Source organism: Ictalurus furcatus, chromosome 3 (genome assembly GCF_023375685.1).
Source record: "Ictalurus furcatus strain D&B chromosome 3, Billie_1.0, whole genome shotgun sequence".
Lineage (NCBI taxonomy): Eukaryota > Metazoa > Chordata > Actinopteri > Siluriformes > Ictaluridae > Ictalurus > Ictalurus furcatus.
Genome location: NC_071257.1, coordinates 32251181 through 32270670, shown reverse-complemented (window position 1 = coordinate 32270670; position 19490 = coordinate 32251181). Strand labels below are relative to the sequence as shown.

Genomic DNA, 19490 nt, shown 5'->3' with positions numbered 1-19490 from the left:
CTTTTGAACTGGTTCATTTGTGTAAATTCAGTTATTATTGTGTCTTGTGGACTATAGGTAAACATCTTTTATGTGATTATAGCTTATTCAGAGCAGGGACAGGACTAAATAATAATTTTAAAAAGTGCAATTTTTTATGATCCCTCAAGACGTTATTTTGCTGTTGTATTACATTTCATGTTATTAAAAACTTTTGTTGTTGTTGTTGTTGTTGTTGAAGAAATACAAAGGAAAGAGAAAAAGAAAACCTCTCTTTCCGTGCCAGTGATTAAAGTGTGCCCTCTGTCAGGTTCATGGCCACCTTGTTCCTTTGCCGCGCGCGTTCGCGTTTAACGCGTGAGCGCGCGTTTCGCGTGCGTGCGCGCGCCTGGCCGCCCGCCCGCGCTCTCTCTCTCTCTCTGCTGTTGCTGCCCTTTGATCCCTGCATTAGTGTTAGTTAGGGGCTCGAGACACACACATACACACACTCTCAGAGAGAGAGAGAGAGAGGAGAGGAGAGGAGAGCGGTCATAGCCAAGACGCGGCGACTACAACAACAGCACCTCCTCCTGTTGTACCGCTCCCAACACACACACACACACACACACTCTCGGAGCGAAGCGAAGACGGCCAGGTGCACGCGGCGAGTCCCCCCGCCATCGAGCTCGCGCCCGCGCCACATTTCCATGGCGAAGGACCTTTTCGCTTCTCGCGCCTGAGACCAAGAAGAAGAAGAAGAAGAAGAATGTGAGACGAAGAAGACCAATTAGAACAAGAAGAAGAAGGGTCTGTTTTGTTTTGTTTTTGTTTTTTTTTAAAAAAATGCCAAGGAGGAAACAGGAGCAACCGAAGCGCCTTCCTTCGCGTGAGTCCGCTTGTTTTTTTTTCCCTCTCGGTCTCGTTTTTTCTTCCTTTCTTTTTTAAAGAGGGGATAAAGAGGTGAAAGCGGTAAAAAAAAAAAAAAAAAAAAAAAAAAAAAAGAACCACCCCAGGCAGCGGCGCAGCTTTATTTCACTCCCCCTGGTTTAAGGTCTGTGCTAGGGCAGCCATGTTGTTGAGCTCTAACGGCTGCCTTTAAACAGCCACATAAAGGTCCCGTTCCGCCTAAAGGTTGCGGCCGTTACGTTAACGCTGTGGTGTGTGTGTGTGTGTGTGTCGCGCTTTTCCGTTAACGCACGCGCGGCGCGCGACGGCGTTTGTGTTTTTATTTAAACCCTACGCGAGTTGTCTTCTTGCGCGCACGCACCACAGAGACAGAGAAGGGGGGAAAGAAGGAGAAGAAAAAAGAGAAGGTGCACGAGAAATGGAGCCGCGATTAAAAAAAAAAAAAAAAAAAAAAAAAGCAACCCAAGGGTCAGTCGGATCAGACGAGCCACACACTCAGGGCTTCCAGCTCCTCGTCCCTCCTCCTCTTCCTCCTCTTCCTCCTCCTCCTCCTGCTCCCTGAGCTACAGCGCTATCTAACGTTAGCACGAACATTTCTCTTCTTAAACACATGCACAACTTTTTGTTCGGTTTCTTTTTCGCAACTTTGGCTTCACCTCGCGCTGTATTTCGACAAAAAAAAAAAAAAGTTTTTTTTTTTCTTCTTCTTCTTTATTGCATTGCGTTATTGCATTATTGCACGCGACCAAAGCAATCAATTTTGCACCTGGATTTCTTTCTCCTTCACGGATTGTGCATTCATGCTCGTGAGTGCTCGTGCGTACATGCATGCATGCATCGTTACCCTGTGACCCCAGTGACCAACCAAGGATGTTGAGATTTTGTGTTGTGCATTTATCAGCTGAGGAATTGGAGGAAAAGTGGCGCGCGCTGGCCGCTAGAGAGCGCGTGCAGCTGCTAGACTCTTTAGTCTGTCTTGTACAAGATAACCAATCTGTGTTATTTTTATAGTATTATATTTATTTTCAAGTTGCTCTCAAACTTGTGGGTTTTGTGTGTGTGTGTGTCAGTACCAGAGTGAAAAGTGCACGTGGTCTATGCATGAACTACTAATAAAGCTTTGTTTGTTGTAGTGTTAAAAAATGGATGCACTCTCAGAACCTGGTTACACCTCTGTGACCTCTGAAAATTGATTCATTTTCTCCAACAGCGGCTCCGAGAGTAGTTCCCGCTTTATATTAATGCGCTTGATCGAAAACGCGTTATCGTTTCTATAGTAACAGCAAAAGTCGCTTGTATGGCGGACACGGAAAGTGATCTAAGGGATCTCGTTCCTTATTGGTTGCTGCTGGGAGGAGACGTTTGTTTAACGATGAGGGAAGGAGTCTCCAGTGTCACTCGCTTCAGGACAGAGCGGTTCGTGCTTTCGGGGGTTTGTCAGTAACACAACAAGCTGAGGAAAAAAAAACATGCTGGTGAGGGAAGGACTGTTTATAGCTGCTATAACGTAAGTGACAACAGGAACTAACTTGTTTCGCAGGCGTTCCACAGCATGACATGTAACTTAACGGATAAAAAGTACCATGTGTCGTTCTCTAAAAGTGCAACAGCTGACACTTTTATTTCTTGCTTGCACAGATAACCTGAGAGATGTGTAGAACATGATCAAGAGCAATGGACTAAAGCTGCAATAGTCCTTATATATATTTATTATTATTTTACTAATGTGGGAGATTATGTAGAAACGGTAAAAAAAATCCCAGTGTGAGAACGTTTGTCTGTATTTGTATCGGCGTCTTGTCAGTCGTTTTATAGACACGCCCCCGACTCCCTTTCACGACCTCCGTAAATCGTTATTTTTGCATGTTTACATGTTATGAGTTGTAAGTTGTCTTTATCTGAGTGCACTTGAAAGTGATATCATGACAGTCCTTGCTGATGGTAACGCTAATGGAAGTTTTGGGGCGGAGCTTTGTGTACTTTGGTGGAAACGGGGGCCGGGTCAGTTAAATAAGAACAACATTCAAATCTTATTCAGTTCTACTCGTTCAACCGTTCGAGACCTCCGTTTATCCATTTTCCGTACCGCTTATCCTACACAGGGGAGACTGAAGCCTATCCCAGGGAGCTCTGGGTACAAGGCGGGGGACACCACGGACCGGGCGCCATCCCATCGCAGGGCCCAATCGCACGCATACTAACACACTACGGGCAATTCGCGAATGCCTACGGCCTACAGAGAACGTCTTTTGGACTGGGGGAGGAAACCGGAGTACCCGGAGAAACCCTCGATCCACAGGGAGAGCATGCAGAGTCCGTGCACACAGAGCGGAGGCGGGATTCGAACCCCCAGCCCCGGAGGTGTGAGGCAAACGTACGTTCGAGAACTATTTTTTTTTACAAATCCTGACTAATGCACCTTTAAGCCGTGACCGTAGCGAACGTTTCTAAAGTCGCTGTTTGGGGAGAACTGACTTCCGGTCCAAAACGCTTGTTTGTGTTTAGGTGGGCCTCCTGTCAGTCATTTTATACACACTACAAGCCACTGTAGATCCTAAGGGGCGGAGCTTTAGTGAACATGAATCGGCGGAGTGAGCCCAAGTAGTCATTGACCTGATGAACCCACCTTAAAGATCTTAGTAGAAAACATTGTAATTGCTGTGGTATAAGAGGAATTAAACACTTCAGGGTGTGCTGTTAATGGGGGCGGAGGCGACGACAACAACAACAACAACTCCGCTTCACATTCACACCACACCAGCATTGATTATTTTTCTATAACTGCACGATTCGGTGATTCATGAAGGACCTTCTGACCTCATCATAAATGTAACTGTGCTTTCTAAAGAGCAGCACGAGTGACGTTATCGGAAATGTGACGTGAACCTGATTTAGACAATAGTAATGCTATGAAGTTGTGAAGTGGCATCACAGTGAACTAGAGAGCACCGCTGACGTGATTGACAAGCTGTCAGAAAGCATTAACGTCCTCGTCTGACTGACCTGACACACACTGGTGAGAGAACGGCAAACATCAGGACTTGGAGTGTGTGTGTGTGTGTGTGTGTGTGGGTCATCGTGACAGATTTACCACTTAAAGGAGAAAGCAGGAAAAAACAAATTGTTCTATCTTTCTACAACTACACCGTCTTCGAGCTACACAAAGCGGAGTTCTGAGTTTGGCTCGTTTCGGTAGATTTCATAGAACAGAGGTAGAAATGATCATTCAGAAACACGCAACAACAAATAAATAAAAACAGTCTCGGTTTTTATTCCACAACCGAGACAGCGTATGAGGAAATCCACACATGAATCTGAAATGCCGATTTGTAAAGGGACTAAATTGAAAGTTGTGTGTGTGTGTGTGTGAGCTGCGTTACTGGAGGATTTAGCACACGCCACGTTCGACAGTTTAGTCGTTAATTTATCACGCACCTCCGTTTATGGAGTTTTGTCGGTGCCTACAGGATTTCGTGGAGGTTTTTGTCTTTTTTTCATAAAAAAAAAAAAAATTCCAGAAAACTACTCGAATCGGCGAAACCGGAATCGCACGCAGTTGTTTCGCAGTGACGTTCGTCGATAAGAGACCTCGCGTTCGACACACGTGACCTGAAGAGGCCGATCGTGTGATCGTTGTGACGACGTCACATGACCCGTCTCGGCCCAAACCTGCGGTACACTTGAGAAATATCGCGGCGTGTGCTTGATTTTTGCGTTCATTTCCGCCATCGCACAATCTTAGAGAGGCTGTTTCGTAAGCATCGCTGCTTTAGATTTAAATCAGCGGCGGCATGAACACGCTCGCTAACACAGCCCCTCCCCCTTCCTTTCATTTTGGTTTGACTCTTGCACAACCCAATAATACTGCACTTTTCCTGGTCACTGCCTCGGTACCGTTTGTACCTTTTTATAGTCTGTGTCTTGTAGTGTATGTTTAAACATAATGAAAGGTACTACAGACGACCGCGCCTTAAGGGGCGCGGACGCTCCTTTTTACGTTTACTTTAAAAGCATTTACCAGACGAACGATTGCGTGCATCGAGTGCCTGCGTTTTTAAAACGATACGTTCGATTCTCGGTCCACGCGGAAGGTCCGACGTCATCGACGCGTCGGAGGACGGTCTGGTACGTTTCGTTCCGAGCGTGGACGAGAGAACGTCTTGCTACGCTCGATCCATCCGTGATGACATCACAGCAGCCAGAGACGTGATGACGCGGTAGAGATAGAGTACCGGCTGGCTGGCGGAGTTACTCGTTAAAGCATCGGGAACCGTCCTGCCCGGAGAACATCTCGGACGTAAAGCTCTGATCGGTACGTGGCGCTCCCGTTCGATATCCGCACAGGAATCGGTTCCGGGCTTCAGAGAGCGTTTATTCATCCGTCACGGATCGCGATCCGACTTTTTAACAAATAATCTTCCTCGGCGTCCTCTCGAGCGTCTTCCAGCGCAAATGACTCGTGTATAAACTCGCAGTCGGAAACCCTGGAGGTTTATTTACTCGGAGCGTTTCTCAAGGAGGAGAGGATAAGAACAGGCCACGAGCGATAACCAGTAAAGTAGAGCGGAGGTGTTGGAGTGATATGACGAGATATTAATATTGCGGTACAATCACGATGTACGTTTTCAGAACGTTTTGGGAGGAACATGAGCAACTTTATCATTTACTTATCGTTTATTCGTCCTTTCTAAAGACGTATTTGACGTTAGGGCCGAGCGCTATGATGATAGGACGCATGCGTTGTGGGTAGCGCGATATCTCTTTAGAGAGTAAATAAATAAATAAATAAATGAATCTTTTCATGACAGTGACGAGCTCCAAATTTGTACCGGATTTAAAAAAATTGCTGAAATGTTGAGCAAGTGAATTGTAAGAAATGTATTTTACAGCGTTTTTATTTTCCCTGTTTGTTCGTTAATAATCGAAGCGATTAGACTTTAAATAAAAGAATCGACGCGGACGTAATAAAGCAACGCTGCTGTTTTACTGCCCAGTTTGTCGGAAGACCTAGCCGAGATACCGTGCCGCGTTCGTATGTGCCGGTCCCTCCAGGATCTCCCGACTGTGCGATCGCAGACATGAACGCCAACGCAAGCAAACGCCGTGATATCCGGAGGCACTTGCGATTTTTTTTTCCTTCAAAGTCGCCGCCGATTTCCCCGCAGGTTCGGGCCGAGAGGCGTCATGTGACGTCATCAAGATTCACGTGCGGCGAACGCGAGCACGGCTAAAACGTCTCGTTTACCAACAAACGTCGCCGAGAAAGACAGTGCGCGACGATTCCGTGCGATTTCGCCAAGTCGAGTAGTTTTCCGCGAAAGAAAGCGCGAAAAACTCCGCAAGTTGCAAATTTCGAGAAGAAAAAAAAAAAGCCGCAGCAAAATCGACATTTTTGGACGCAACGATGACAGAAAAAAACCTCCACGAAATCCTGTACGGACTGTGCGATACACAGTATGTATCGTGGAACGTATCGTGATATGACATTCTTGTCATATCGCCTCACCTCTAGCGAACGTTAAATAAACGATTGTTGTTTTTCACAGGATTGAGGAACAGGATGCAAACTTACATAGTATGCTTAATGGTATCTATCGTTAAAAATAAGTATCGTGATACGATGTTTTTGCCCATATTGTCCATCCCGATGCAAGCTCCAAAATTTCTCCCAGAAGCTTTACAGCTCGTTAAATGGTAGAGCGAGCATCACGTTGAACTCTCTCTCTCTCTCTCTCTCTCTCTCTCTCTCTCTCTCGGGTAAATCCTATTCTAAATCTTCTCCTCTAAATCCAAAGTTGGTTTCATAAAGCCCTCCCTCGCTCCTCTGTGTGTGTGTGTGTGTGTGTGTGTGTGTGTGTTTTTTTTTTTTATTATTGTTGTTGTTTTTTTTCAACCTTGGTAAACGAGAGCACGCACATGTTCAACTCCGTGCCATGTGGAAAGTGTGCAAGAGGGCACCGAGGCCAAGGTGAGGTCACTATAAAACTATAAAACCTTTAGCTCAAGGGCCGCGTCGAATCCCGCCGGGACGGGAACCGGCCGGCTTTCGTAACCTCGGCGCGTATTAATGTCGGATAATTCATTCCCGTTGATCAGGTGGAGAGGTCAAAGTTCACTGCGCTTCAGAAGTAAACGAAGAGTCTTCAATGTTTAGCGTTTATTAAGATATTTCTGAAAGCTCTGCGCCGAGCCACAGAGGTTGAATGAGGTTACTACTTTTTTTTTTTCTTCTTCTTCTTCTTCTCACTCACTCCCTGTCTCTCTCTCTCTCTCTCTCTCTCTCTCTCTCTACTGTTCTTTGTCTCAGTTGAAGGCCTCCATTTTGTGGAAAACCGCAGCCTGTATCATTCTTACACCCTGACCTTTGCCATCAGCTAAAATGTCTCCCTATGGGGAGAGCGCTACCCTTCTCCTGCGCCCTCATGAGCTTCGAGGGCATCTGCATTTTGCAAATGGAGGAACCGGCGGAGCGTTACAGGGATGCTGTATTATTACCGAACTGACGGCAGAGTGGAACGAGTGTGTGTGTGTGTGTGAGTGAGTGAGTGAGTGAGTAGCGCGGTACCTTACTGTAATGGTGGGTCACTGGCGCTCTTCCACTCCTCTATGATTATAATGACCTTGGCTTGGGTAGGGCTCGAAAACATTGGATTAAGAGGAGAGGAAAATGAGGGGAGGTTTCCATTTCGCTCTTGGCATCCGATTTGTTGGGAATATCTGCCAAGAAACCCCCTCCTCCTCCTCCACCACCACCACTACCTCCTCCTTTTATCCCTCCATTCCCTCCACCGAATTGATCTCTCTCTCTCTCTCTCTCTCTCTCTCTCTCTCTCTCTCTCTCTCTCTCTGTCGGTCTCTGTCTGTCAGCATGTCTCTCTCTCTCCCGGTTCAGCTCAAGCGAATAATGATACACAGGCTTTCACTTAGAAAAGAATTAAAGGGCAAATGCGAAAAGGGGCGGCGGACGCTCTCACCGAACGGGCGCTCGCACACAGGAGAGCTCGAGCCGCACCGCGCACAGCCAACCAGAACGTTTAGATTAATCTGGCGCGCTGGACCGCCTGGCTTTCATCACAGGTATAGTCTTAAAGGCTCCACTCTGACTTGTAATTAAAGAGAGAGGCGAGCCGAACGGCGGAGGAGGGGGGGGGGGGCTCATCAGGACGCACGAATACCGACTACATACAACGCCAAAACAAAATGACCCAGCATTCGGTTTGCTTCAAGGGACTAACAAACGATTTGAGGGGTTTGGCGGCGGCGGAGAGTGGACTGAAGACCTTAATCAAGACTCGAACCCCTCAATAAAGTTCAGATACACGGTTGAGGAGGGGCATAGCAACACTGCTTTATTTATTTATTTATTTATTTATTTATTCATTCATTCATTTATTTATTTATTTATTTATTGTATCAGAGAGATGCACCCCTACATCGGACCGTACCACTTCTTAAGGAACACTACTGAAAACTTGACGTCCTCATAGTGAAAGTAGACGTTTAATTACACCCATGTAGGTAAAAGTTTTAGTAAATTTTTAGTAAAAAATAAAAATTGTAAGGAAGGATTTATTTATTTATTTGTTTGTTTAAAGGAGAACAACCAGGGGCGTTGCCGCGACCACCGCAAAATCGATTATTTTCCCAATAAGGTCACGTCGCGACGTGTTTCGTTCCTCTCATACATTGGCATTTTTTTATTTTTTGAAGAACGGGTTACTTTTTATCCGTTTATAGTTATATATTATACGTCGTGGAACGTCAGTGAAAGACGTTCGCTCCTGTTATCGCTTGCATTGTAGCAGCTGTAAACGGTCTTTCCCTCACCAGCGTCATCCCCTTCTTCTTCTTCTCTCTCTCGAAGTTAATACGATCGATCGGCGATGACGGAGAACTTAGAGCTTCACCACCGATTTTTTACAAAGCACCGACACTGGAGACTCCTTCCATGACCGTGGACTAAAAGTCTCCTCAGAGAAAGCTTCAGAAGTTATTATAGGATACGATCGTTCAGGTCATTCGCGGATGTGCTGCTCGGATACATGACGATGCAGAAGAGTGCGAGCGTTCCGGAGCTCGGAACCCCGTAGCGTCACCGTCTCGCCGCACGGTACACGCTCCCGGACGATCGGCGCGCGCCGGGCCCCTCGGCCGCCTCACATCTGTTCTCGTTTCTCTCGCTTACAGCAGAGCAGTTTTCCATGTTTGTGTAAGTCGGGGCCTTGAGATTATTTTAGGCTCGGAGCACGGTTTGTTGAACATTTCGCGGCTGAAAGACAGGAAGCGGCGAGGTCGTATAGACGACGCATTATAGAAACCACTTGACAGACGAAAACGCCTTAAATAACTCGAAGTCTGCCGCTTTGAAAACAAGAGATTTCGCGGGAGTCGTCCACCCACCCACCTCGCCGTCAAAGCGCCCAGCCGAGTCAGCACGGCCTCCGAGTCACATTATCTCAGGATGTAACGCAACAGCCTGGCGTTTGACACGGAACAAAAAACAAGCTGCATGCACACGCACACACACACACACACACACGCACACACACACACAGACCACCAAAGCCTAGCCTAGTACCCGAACGGGGGAACGATTTTCCGCATGTCGGCAAGTCGCAGCCCTTTGGCGAGCGACGGCTCCGGACGGAGTCATAACCGTCTCGCAGGGCTTCTGCTGGCACGGCTTCATAAAGAACACAGGAAGAGAGCGAGAGAGAGAAAGAGAAGGCGAGAGCAGAGAGCTGGAGGGCCTGGAGGTGCTTTCCTCTGTTGTTGTACCACACAGGCACGTCCAGCCCCTGTGGTATGGCCTTTAACGGCCCGCTAACGCTAACCAATGACCCCATCCGGCCAAGAAAGACATGGGACATGATTTATTAGTGAGCACGTCTGTGGACGTCTTAGAGGAGAGGAGGAGAATTAAGAGAATGCTGGAGAGAGAGCGAGTGAGAGAGAGCGAGAGAGAGTGAGTGCTATTACTTCAGGATTGTTCCTCTGTGACAGCGTGTGCTTCCTGTCCAACCTGGACAGCTTAATGGATTTACAGCAATGTGGCCTAGAGGTGGTTTTTTTTTTGTTGGTTTTTTTCCCCCCCCCCCATTTTCTTTTCCTCCCCTTTTAACACTTTGAAATGGCCTGCAGGTGGTGAGGTTTGCTTGTCACTTGTAGTGAAAAAAAACACTAGTTTTTTTTTTTTCCCCCCCTCAACCACCAGTACATGTAATACTATGTCAAGCAGCTGGTTTGAAAAAGCACCGGCGTCAGCGTCGTGTCGTTCACGTCCAAAACAACATGGACATGTTGAGTGACAGGCCCTTTTTTATTTTACTTATTTATTTATTTATTTATTTATTTTTCTATATCACCTGGCCAATTTGGTTGCAGCTTGGGTGAGAAAAACCAACATGGAAGACAAGGTGTCGGTAGCACAGGCGTAACTTAACCCGCGGAGGTTGGGTGTGTGTGTACACCACTTTCTGAAAGTGTAGTTTGTCTTAATTGTTGTTGGTTTTTTTTTTTTTTTTTTATAGATATTCCCAGAGTTTTTTGTGATTGTTGCAGCCAAAAACGTTCGTTTTTGCCGCGGCTTTTTTTTTTTGTTTTTTTGAGCGTTTTATGCTTTTATTGTGGAAAACTACACGAATTGGCAAAATCGCAGTCGCACGAGATTGTTTCGCGCGCTGTTTCACAGTGATGCTTGTTGGTAAATGAGACCTTTTAGTTATACTCGCGTTCGACACACGTGAATCCAAGAAGGCTTTGGTTGAATGCGCATCGTGATGATGTCACATGACACGTCTCGGTCGTTTTGAAAAATCGCGAGCTCCTCGGAATATCGCGCCGCTGGCTCCATTTCTAAAATTGCAAAGTTGCAAAATTCTAGAGGGACTGACTAGTTTGATTTGACAAACAGCGTTCCAAGGCCCTGTCCTCACCCGCTGTTAACATCTTCCTCGAGCGATCCGAGCACGATGTACTTAGTGCCGTCCACTTACGATCTCCCATGATCCCGGGTGTGAACAGGGCCTAAGCGTGCTGATATTTAGGCTGCGTTCACTTTTAAATAAATAAATAAATAAATAAAATCGAGCGTTTTAAAAAAAAGTTCTTTCTCTACACCAGCGTATTCAAACGTTCCTCGTCCACAACGAAACATCTGAAAACGCTTACGTGCCGATACCACACACGCGTAACGACGTAAGAAGGTTCAGCCTCCGGCGTTTATTTACTTTCCGCCTTTTTTTAAACGATGCGGCGAGTCGGAAAAAACGCATCCTGAAGGTTGTCCGAAGCGACGTTAATATTTATCGACGCTATCAAACTGAACAGCAGGCATAACCGGTGCAGTCCATCATCGTCCACCGTCTTGTCCGTTTCGAGTCACGTGACTAAAAATACTGCTGCTAACTCGTACGGATCGACGTTGATAATCGCCGCTATTTTCTATAAACATCGTTGCTTGGCATCCAAATGAAGTTTCTCCTGGTAGGGTCCTTTTTCCTGGTTTTCCCCCTTCTTCATCTCTTCGCTCTTCTATCAATATTAATATTATTAACCTATTATGCGTTTTCATATATGACCTCTCATGTAGTGTGCGTCAGAGCCGTTTGTGAACGCAAAAACGGAGTCGTCGACACCCAAAAGAAGGAAGCGATTCTGAACAGCTGAAACGAGTCGTTAGTGATTCCAGACTTTAACTTTCGCGTCTAAAATGGGGGGGGGGGGAAAGCCGTCGTGCGATCGACTGCGCGTACAGATTCAACAAGGATTCAGAGCTATTTCATCTTTTTACAAAGAGCCAAAAAAACCATTCCGTCCTTTTTTTTTTTACTAAGTGGAGCGGTGTAAGTGTAAGCGCTTTTGGCACGTGGTATTCGTGTTGTACAATGATGAATAATTTTCTACATATTTCTTTTTAAATGCTGCGTATTTCCATTGATGAATAACAGGGGCTCATTCATTCTCTGTCTGTTTTACCTTCACAGATATATAACGCTAGTAAGTAGAAGCAGTGTTCGCTACAGACAGACTAGGACTAGCTAGCTTACGGTTTACCGGATAAAATTATATTAAAATATCAATATTTGTACATACCTGTCCACATACAACCAGAATGTTTATTGGTGTACTTTAATTTCTCCAACAAATCCCGCCTTGAAGTAGGACCAAGCGTCAAGGCTTTTGTACGCCTTCAAGCTTTGCTTAGTGTATTTCCCCAGCGTCGAAATCAGGTACATATAAATGTGGGGAAATCCGATTTCACACCACATGCCGATGTCCATGGACCGCGGGTTCTTGGGCAAGTTGTAAGGGTCACTGTCGAGTCCACCTGCCTTTAATTTAAGCTGATAATCGTTAGTTATACTAGAGTTTTCGCAGCTTCCCCTATTAAAACCAGCCATTAAGCCCCACTCGGTCCGGCCGAGGTGGGCGTGTTCCGGCGGGAAAGTCATATCAGTGCGTACGCTCTATATATGAATTCGCTTGGCTTTATATCACAGCCAGCTTAATCAGTCTGCAGGATCGCTCTGTAGTTTACGGCTCCCGGTGAATACACAGTGATGTACAGGAGGTAAAAAGGCTTCCAACACATCCATCATTCTGTGCAAGTATTTAAATGGCTACAGGGCTCATAATATGCTTTTCTTTTATTCTTTGTCTCCAGCATTTTTTTTTTTTTTTTTTTGATGTTTATAGCATTTAGCAGATGCCTTAGAGTGAAAAGCTTTGTAGTCTCCATTAATAAGAAACTACTTATTTATACAGAGAAAATACTTATTTATCCCTTTATATATCCCTTATTTATCCCATTTATGCGGAGTCCCTAAAGGGACCTATGCTATATATATATATATATATATATATATGTGTGTGTGTGTGTGTGTGTGTGTATATTTTTATAAAATCACTTGAAGACAGATTATCACTTGGGCACACGGTAATTTTTTTTTTTTCGTGAGATTTAAAAAAAAAAAAAAAAGGTCTGGAAAGTGGCGCACACGTGATAATTACCTAAAAAGAATGTTATACCACGTCCTTTTCTTTAAGAAAAATAAATACATTAATGTTTTCACAGAATTCTTTTTATAGAAAACAAGAAAGTGGGATCCTGTTCTTTCAGAAAATCTTTTTTTTTTTCTTTGTTTTTTTTTTTTCAAACAAATTCTCTTGGTCATGTGATCGTTTCTTTAGGTTTTTTTTTGTTATTGTTGTTGTTAAGGTCCCATTGGTTATTTTATTTTATCTTTTTGCAAAGGCACTGTAGATTTATGACGCATAAAGACAATATGTACAAAAATATATATATGCTACAAAAATTGCATGAACAATGAAAATTATTGCTTGACCACGCGCTAATTTTTCGTTCGAACAAGGTGTTTTTTTCCTTAAAGAGAAGTAGAAAGTAGGCGTCGTGCACGTGACGGTATTACACCCTGTCCTTTCTCTCCGGGGGGAACAACAGCTTTCCTTATGCGCATGTTAATTTTCAATTTTCACCATTTTATTATTTATCTATTTTTAGTCTGTGTGCGTCAGGAGTGCCGTAGATTCACGACACGTAAACGCGGACATATTTCAACACGGAGCACAAAGAGACATCCGTTCTCGGTCATTTAGCAAAGTTGTGTGTTTTTCCAGTCCCTCCAGGACTCCAGCAGAATCGAGGAAACTCCGGCAATATTCGGGGGAGCTTTGCTATTTTTTTTAAACGTTTACCGCAGATCGGGGCCGAGACGCATCGCGTGACGTCATCGCAACACGCATTCAGCCCGTGCCGTCTTTCGTTCACGTCCGTCGAACACGAGTACGGCCGAAAGGTCTCATTTACCAACAAAAAAACAATTCCGTGCGATTGCGATTTCGCCCATTCAGGTAGTTTTCCGCCAAAAAAAAAAAAAGCACAAAAACACTCTGCAAGTTGCATCGCACATTAAAAAAAATAAAATAAAATCGCAACAAAGGCGAGCATTTTTGGTCGCAACAATTCCATACAGCTCGATTTTCTTCGCTTTTTTCTGCGCGTTCCTCGTGTACACACTCCTGCGAATGATTTTACGAATCATTTCATTTGTATTCGGGTCGATGAATGAATTAATAAAACGAGGCGATCAGAAGTAACTGCACCGATACGGATGCCACAAACCCCCCACAACCCCCCCCCCCCCCCCCCCCCATAAACGCCAATCCATCCAGCGCTCTTAAGTCTACTAGTGTGAAAGAAACCCTTGGAGACAGTTAAGAGCTGCGTTTTGGAGGATCGTGGAAGAACTCGGCTCCGTCCCAAACGCTACAGTTCACGTCTAGCGTTATGTCAACAATACACAAAACACGGGTGAAGTACAGGGAAGTGCTGCAAAATGATGAAGAAGACCAGAGCTGTGTCTAAATACTGTATATATTTCATTCTTCACCATATAGTGCACTTCTTTTGTCCTGCTTCTCAGCGAAGAAAAGATACTCGGTGAATATAAGCTCTTTTGGAGAGTGCAAGTGTGTGAGACTTTTGTACGTTCTTGGTTCTGTCATTGGATACGAGCGATTTTGGGGGAAAAAAAAAAAAAGGCATTTTGTCATTACGTTGCCGTACATTACACGACACACCGTATTACGCGTCACAGGATTGTGCTGCTTGTTGTTTTTTGTTTTGTTTGTCGCTAATCTGGGAGGTTCATTTTTCAACCGTGGGGGATTTCCCCAGCAAAACCTAATCTCGTGTCAGATCTCATGCGCAAGTGCCGAAAGTCTCCACCGTCCAACCCGGCGAAGCGGAGGCACGTTAATGAGTTCAACTAGCGCGTTAGCAGCTCGGCTCCGAGCCCTTTTTTCCCGTCCGTTTATGACCGAGAAGATTAAAAGTGCCAGCGGTGAAAACAGACCCGGAGCGCCGGCACGTTTCAAGGGAGGCGATATATCAAGCGGCAAGAGCCGAGGCGTTTGGCTGCCTTACAAAAAGCGAGGATGATGTGGAGTCATGTCCGAGAGAGCCATCGTCGCCATCGAGTTTAATTTACGACCTTAAAACCGAACCTGCAAATAAAAAAAACCCCCAAAAAACCAAGATGGGCCACGTCCTTCCTGTAGATACGCAGACGACTTCTTGGCATTTCTGTATTACCGTGCCCTTGATACACGAGTCTGGCATTCTTCTAGTCTTGTTCTGCAAGGACGGGGCGGGATTAACACCGCTCGCAACACGATTTTAAGTGTTCAAGATCATTTGGGATGCTACAGATCTCATTAAATAAGCATTTACAAATTCAAGACTAATATTCCATATGAATTACAGCTAAAAGCGTCTTTGTGGGAGGGTCATACCACATCATGATTGACAGATGTGTCTCCCTGGCAACATAAAAAGCTCACGAAGTGTCTGGGGGTGGGGACAGCGGCGTTTTCCACAACGCTTTCGTTTTTACGTGCTGGATTTTGTCCCCGTTTATAATCTGTTAAGATTGCAATTTGCGTGCAGACGTCCTTCTGTCATCCAGCTAGCTTAAACAGCTACGCTAGCTGTGTTTCCATCCACGTATTGTTATGCGAATTTTGGGATATCGGATAAAAAAAAAAAATACAATAAAATAAACCCCAGATGCGAATAAAATCTGCAAAATGCGAATAAAAAAAACCATATGGACTCAATTGAGGAGGATAATTTCTTTTTTATCCAATAAGACATGCGCATAAACTACGATGGAGACACGTTTACCGAATAAATTCCTCGATGCGCATCAAAATTTAAATTAAAAAAAAGTCAGGTGACTTTGCCTGAACTTGGATAATTGGCTCAGAAAAGTAAACCTGGCCAGTTTATGCAGCACGATGGCGATCGTGGACGCGGAGGGTCAGCATAACTGGACTAACGTAGTTTCTGTCATTCTGAAATGCCTGAGCCAAAGTCTGTGATCGAAATGATTTGGTACGATTACCCCCCCAGAGCTGTCTCACACCATCCCCTTCCCAAATATCAGGCCTCCGCCTCCGCTCGCAAGATAACACGAGGCTCGTGACGCGCGCTCTGAAGCGCAAATTTATTACATTAGAAAAAGAAAAGCGCCACAGTGGATTCCCCGGTTGCAGCAACTTCCATTTGTATCGATACTTTGTGGCGGTTTCGCGATGTTTTATGCGATGTTCCAATACGGTTAAATCCGCAACTTGGACGGAAACATCGCTACTGATCCGCAGAGCGACGCGACACGCAAAGCAGCGCGCGTGGTTTAATAAAAACCGAGTGTCCTAGTGATGCTCGGCCAGATCGGATTCTTTTCCCACACCTTTCTGTTTATAACGTCGCGAGATTTTACTATACAAACATGAAAAACGTGGATTTGGCTTTTCGGCGTGCCGATGTGTTCGGGATGTGTTCGGGATGTGATAAAATTGCAGCTTGCGGACCTTTTTTACAGCACTAGGTGTAGATGTCTGATTATTATCATAGTGCAGCCACTTTGCTAATCCTCATTCCTTTCACACATGAAGTAGAACTACGATACTATCGTTATCGCGATATCTAGTGATGTGTATCACCGATTATATTATCCATCCATCCATCCATCTTCTATACCGCTTATCCTTAACGGTCACGGGGAAATCTGGAGCCTATCCCAGGGAGCATCGGGCACGAGGCGGGGTACACCCCGGACAGGACGCCAGTCCATCGCAGGGCACCATCACATACACACTCACACACCTACTCATACACTACGGACACTTTAGGCACGCCAATCAGCCTACCATGCATGTCTTTGGACTGGGGGAGGAAACCGGAGCACCCGGAGGAAACCCAGGCAGCACGGGGAGAACATGCAAACTCCGCACACACAGGGCCGCGGTGGGAATCGAACCCCCGACCCTGGAGGTGTGAGATATTATATTATATTATATTACCAGCCCTGACAACTTTGACGCATTTCGCATAGGAGCGCCGCAAAAAAAAAAAAATCTGCCGAAAGAGCCGTCTTTTTCTCTCTAGTAAACGGAGAGAGAAGCAAATCACCACGTGAATCTGGAATGATCTACGCAGGTGTTTTGAACTAAAATTAACTGACGCTTCCTGGAAAAACCCCGTCCCCTTCCCCCAATCTCAGATGCTTTCGAGTCCCTCAGTGTCCCTCAGGGGAAAAAATGGAGGAGGTTTCGAGTTCGTTAATGTGAAATAAAATCCATCAGTGTACAGGATGTCCAACTCCGCTAATATTAGACATTTTTTTAAATATATATTGATCTTTTAATATAAATAATATATTTTGAAATACTTTTGAAAGAGGGAAAAAAAAAAAAACAACAACCCCAGAGTAAAGATTTTGACCCAAAAAACATTAAACCAGCGTACCAAGGAAGTGTCAAGTGTAACGCTTTACAAAATGGTGTTAATGGTGCTGATCATCAGAAAGCGATTAAACACGCTGCTCGACACTTCCAGAAGCTTCAAGTGAAGATGTCCTGCAACAGATTTGTAAAAAGATTATATCATAAATGTTCTGTTTTATGTATATTTCTTTATTTGACCTTTTACTGTATATCACTGCAGAATCACAAACAAATCCATCTGAGGTTTCACGAGTCACGCCGTTCACAACTGCACATCTGATAATATTATTATTATTATTATTATTATTATACACTCGGCATTCTTAAAACTAAAATGGCGTAAACGCTCGTTGTTTTCCGTCGTCTTCTCGTCCTGGACGATTCAAATGTTTATCGCGATATTTTAAAGCGGAGAATCGTGATCAGGGGAAATCGGTCTGGCACGAGCCTGTTAGCATTTCTTACATTAACTACTACACTAAAACACTTTAAAATGTGACCCGGATGCAGTTTTGCTCACGAGGTCGAGTAAGCAGGAAAGAAGACTTTAGTTTTAGCCGATCAAAGTTTCTTCTACAGAAGCCCATTTCTGCCACGTAGGAAAAAATTCCCAAAGGTAACGGCGACGTTATTTCTCACCGTTCTGACTTTTTTATTTTTTTTTTTCTCCTTGCGATGTTGCGTTCACATCTCGCGATTCTGGCATTCCGTCTCACCGATGCGAGTTCATATCGCACGATTCTGACTTTCTCACAATTACGAGTTAACGTCTCACGATTCGGACACTTTTACCCACCATTTAAACGTCCGCTTTAAGACGCAGTACCTGAAACGCGACTAACGTGAGGTAACGAGCGCACGCTAGCGTGTCGATCTTACTGTGTATTGCCTATTTATAGAGAATGACTGACGCGTTCTTTGTAACTCACTAAATGTCAAGCGGGTAAAGTCTCAATTGCAAGGGGGGGAAAAAAGGCAGAATTGTGCGATATGTACTCGCGTTTGTGAGGAAATAAAGTCCTTGCGATAAAGTGCGTCGATTTAGTGCATTTAAGCTACGTGCATTAGCTAGCTACCTTAGCTATCTTGCATCGAGTAGGGCTTGCTGCAGGTTTGGTTCCACTTCGGAAGTAAAGTAGGTTTTATTATATCAATTATGGCGTAATTCCACGTTGTGAATGACCGCTAGTAGCTGATCGTCAACAACAATAACATACTGGGTAAGATTGTTCTCGTTACTCACGTTACTCATCGTTATCTAGGAGGTTTTATTTCCTGTCTAGTTATCGTGTGCTGCTAGCAATGAGCTCCTCCTGCTGAGGACACTCCTCGGATGTTTTATCGGGTTACTTTTATCGAATGAAGACGCTGTAGTTCCTCCTCACGACCCGGTTTGCAGTCTGCTTCGTACCGATCGTGGAAAACAGTCAAATCGCTGACATTCCGTGGCATTTGTTTGTTAGCGAGACAACAGGGTCACATGGTAACGCACGCTGGTTTCAGAGCAATACCTGAAAGCAGCACTGTGGTATCAATCAGTGCCGCCTTATTTGTTGTTTTAATCCAATCTGGCAACCCTGATTTCTCCTCAATCAATCATCTGTAGGGATTGTTCCTAATTTTATAGGTTCGATTGAAAGGAATCCTAAATCGTGTGCAAATCTCCAATTAGGACAGAAGTAATATCTTTTATATGATGTTATTCAAACATTAAAGAAGGAGTCAGTTTACAAGAGGAGATCTCCCTCTTAAATGGAGCTCTGAATATAAGACATACTTGTATTTATTTATTTTTTTTTTTACTTCCAACTTCCTCAAAAGATTAGGGTGCCTTGGACCTTTGTACAGAACTGTAGGTGTTCTGAAAGTGAAGAGAAACAAAACCAGAAGAGATCATGTTTTGTAAGTAGGCAGATATTTCATACTGAGCGACACATTTCACAAGAAAAACAAACTGCTGCTCTATTTTTATGTTTTTTATTTTTTATTTTTATGAACTGTGATAGCCTGCTGCCCTTCTTGGTTTATGTTCGTCAATTATGTGATGGATTGAAGATTAGTGCATTAGGGAGAACAAATAAGAAAGGATAAATAAGAAAGGTGCATTCCTGACGGGTCTGTTTCTGACACTGACACACATTTTTTATTTTTTTTTCCCTTCCTTCTAATTGTTCAGAGACCAGCGAATTAAATAAGTACCAGACAAATGAGAAAAGGGGGATGTTGGAAGACTTATTTAAGATTTATGTTCATAAGAAGGTGCAGGTGAAAAATTTCCGAAGTTAAATAAATCTGTCCGCAACCACAGAGCTGAA

General features: G+C 44.5%; 1 protein-coding gene across 2 annotated transcripts in view; it reads left to right on the top strand.

The window, feature by feature from the left end:
- The first annotated feature begins 454 nt into the window (after nt 1-454).
- znf827 (zinc finger protein 827) overlaps nt 455-19490 on the top strand; it is a 108041-nt gene continuing 89005 nt past the window's right edge. For both annotated transcript variants that reach the window (XM_053622081.1, XM_053622080.1), the window contains exon 1: nt 455-844. In XM_053622081.1, coding sequence (XP_053478056.1) covers nt 802-844 — 43 coding nt within the window. In that variant the 5' untranslated portion in view covers nt 455-801. The remainder of the gene's footprint in view (nt 845-19490) is intronic.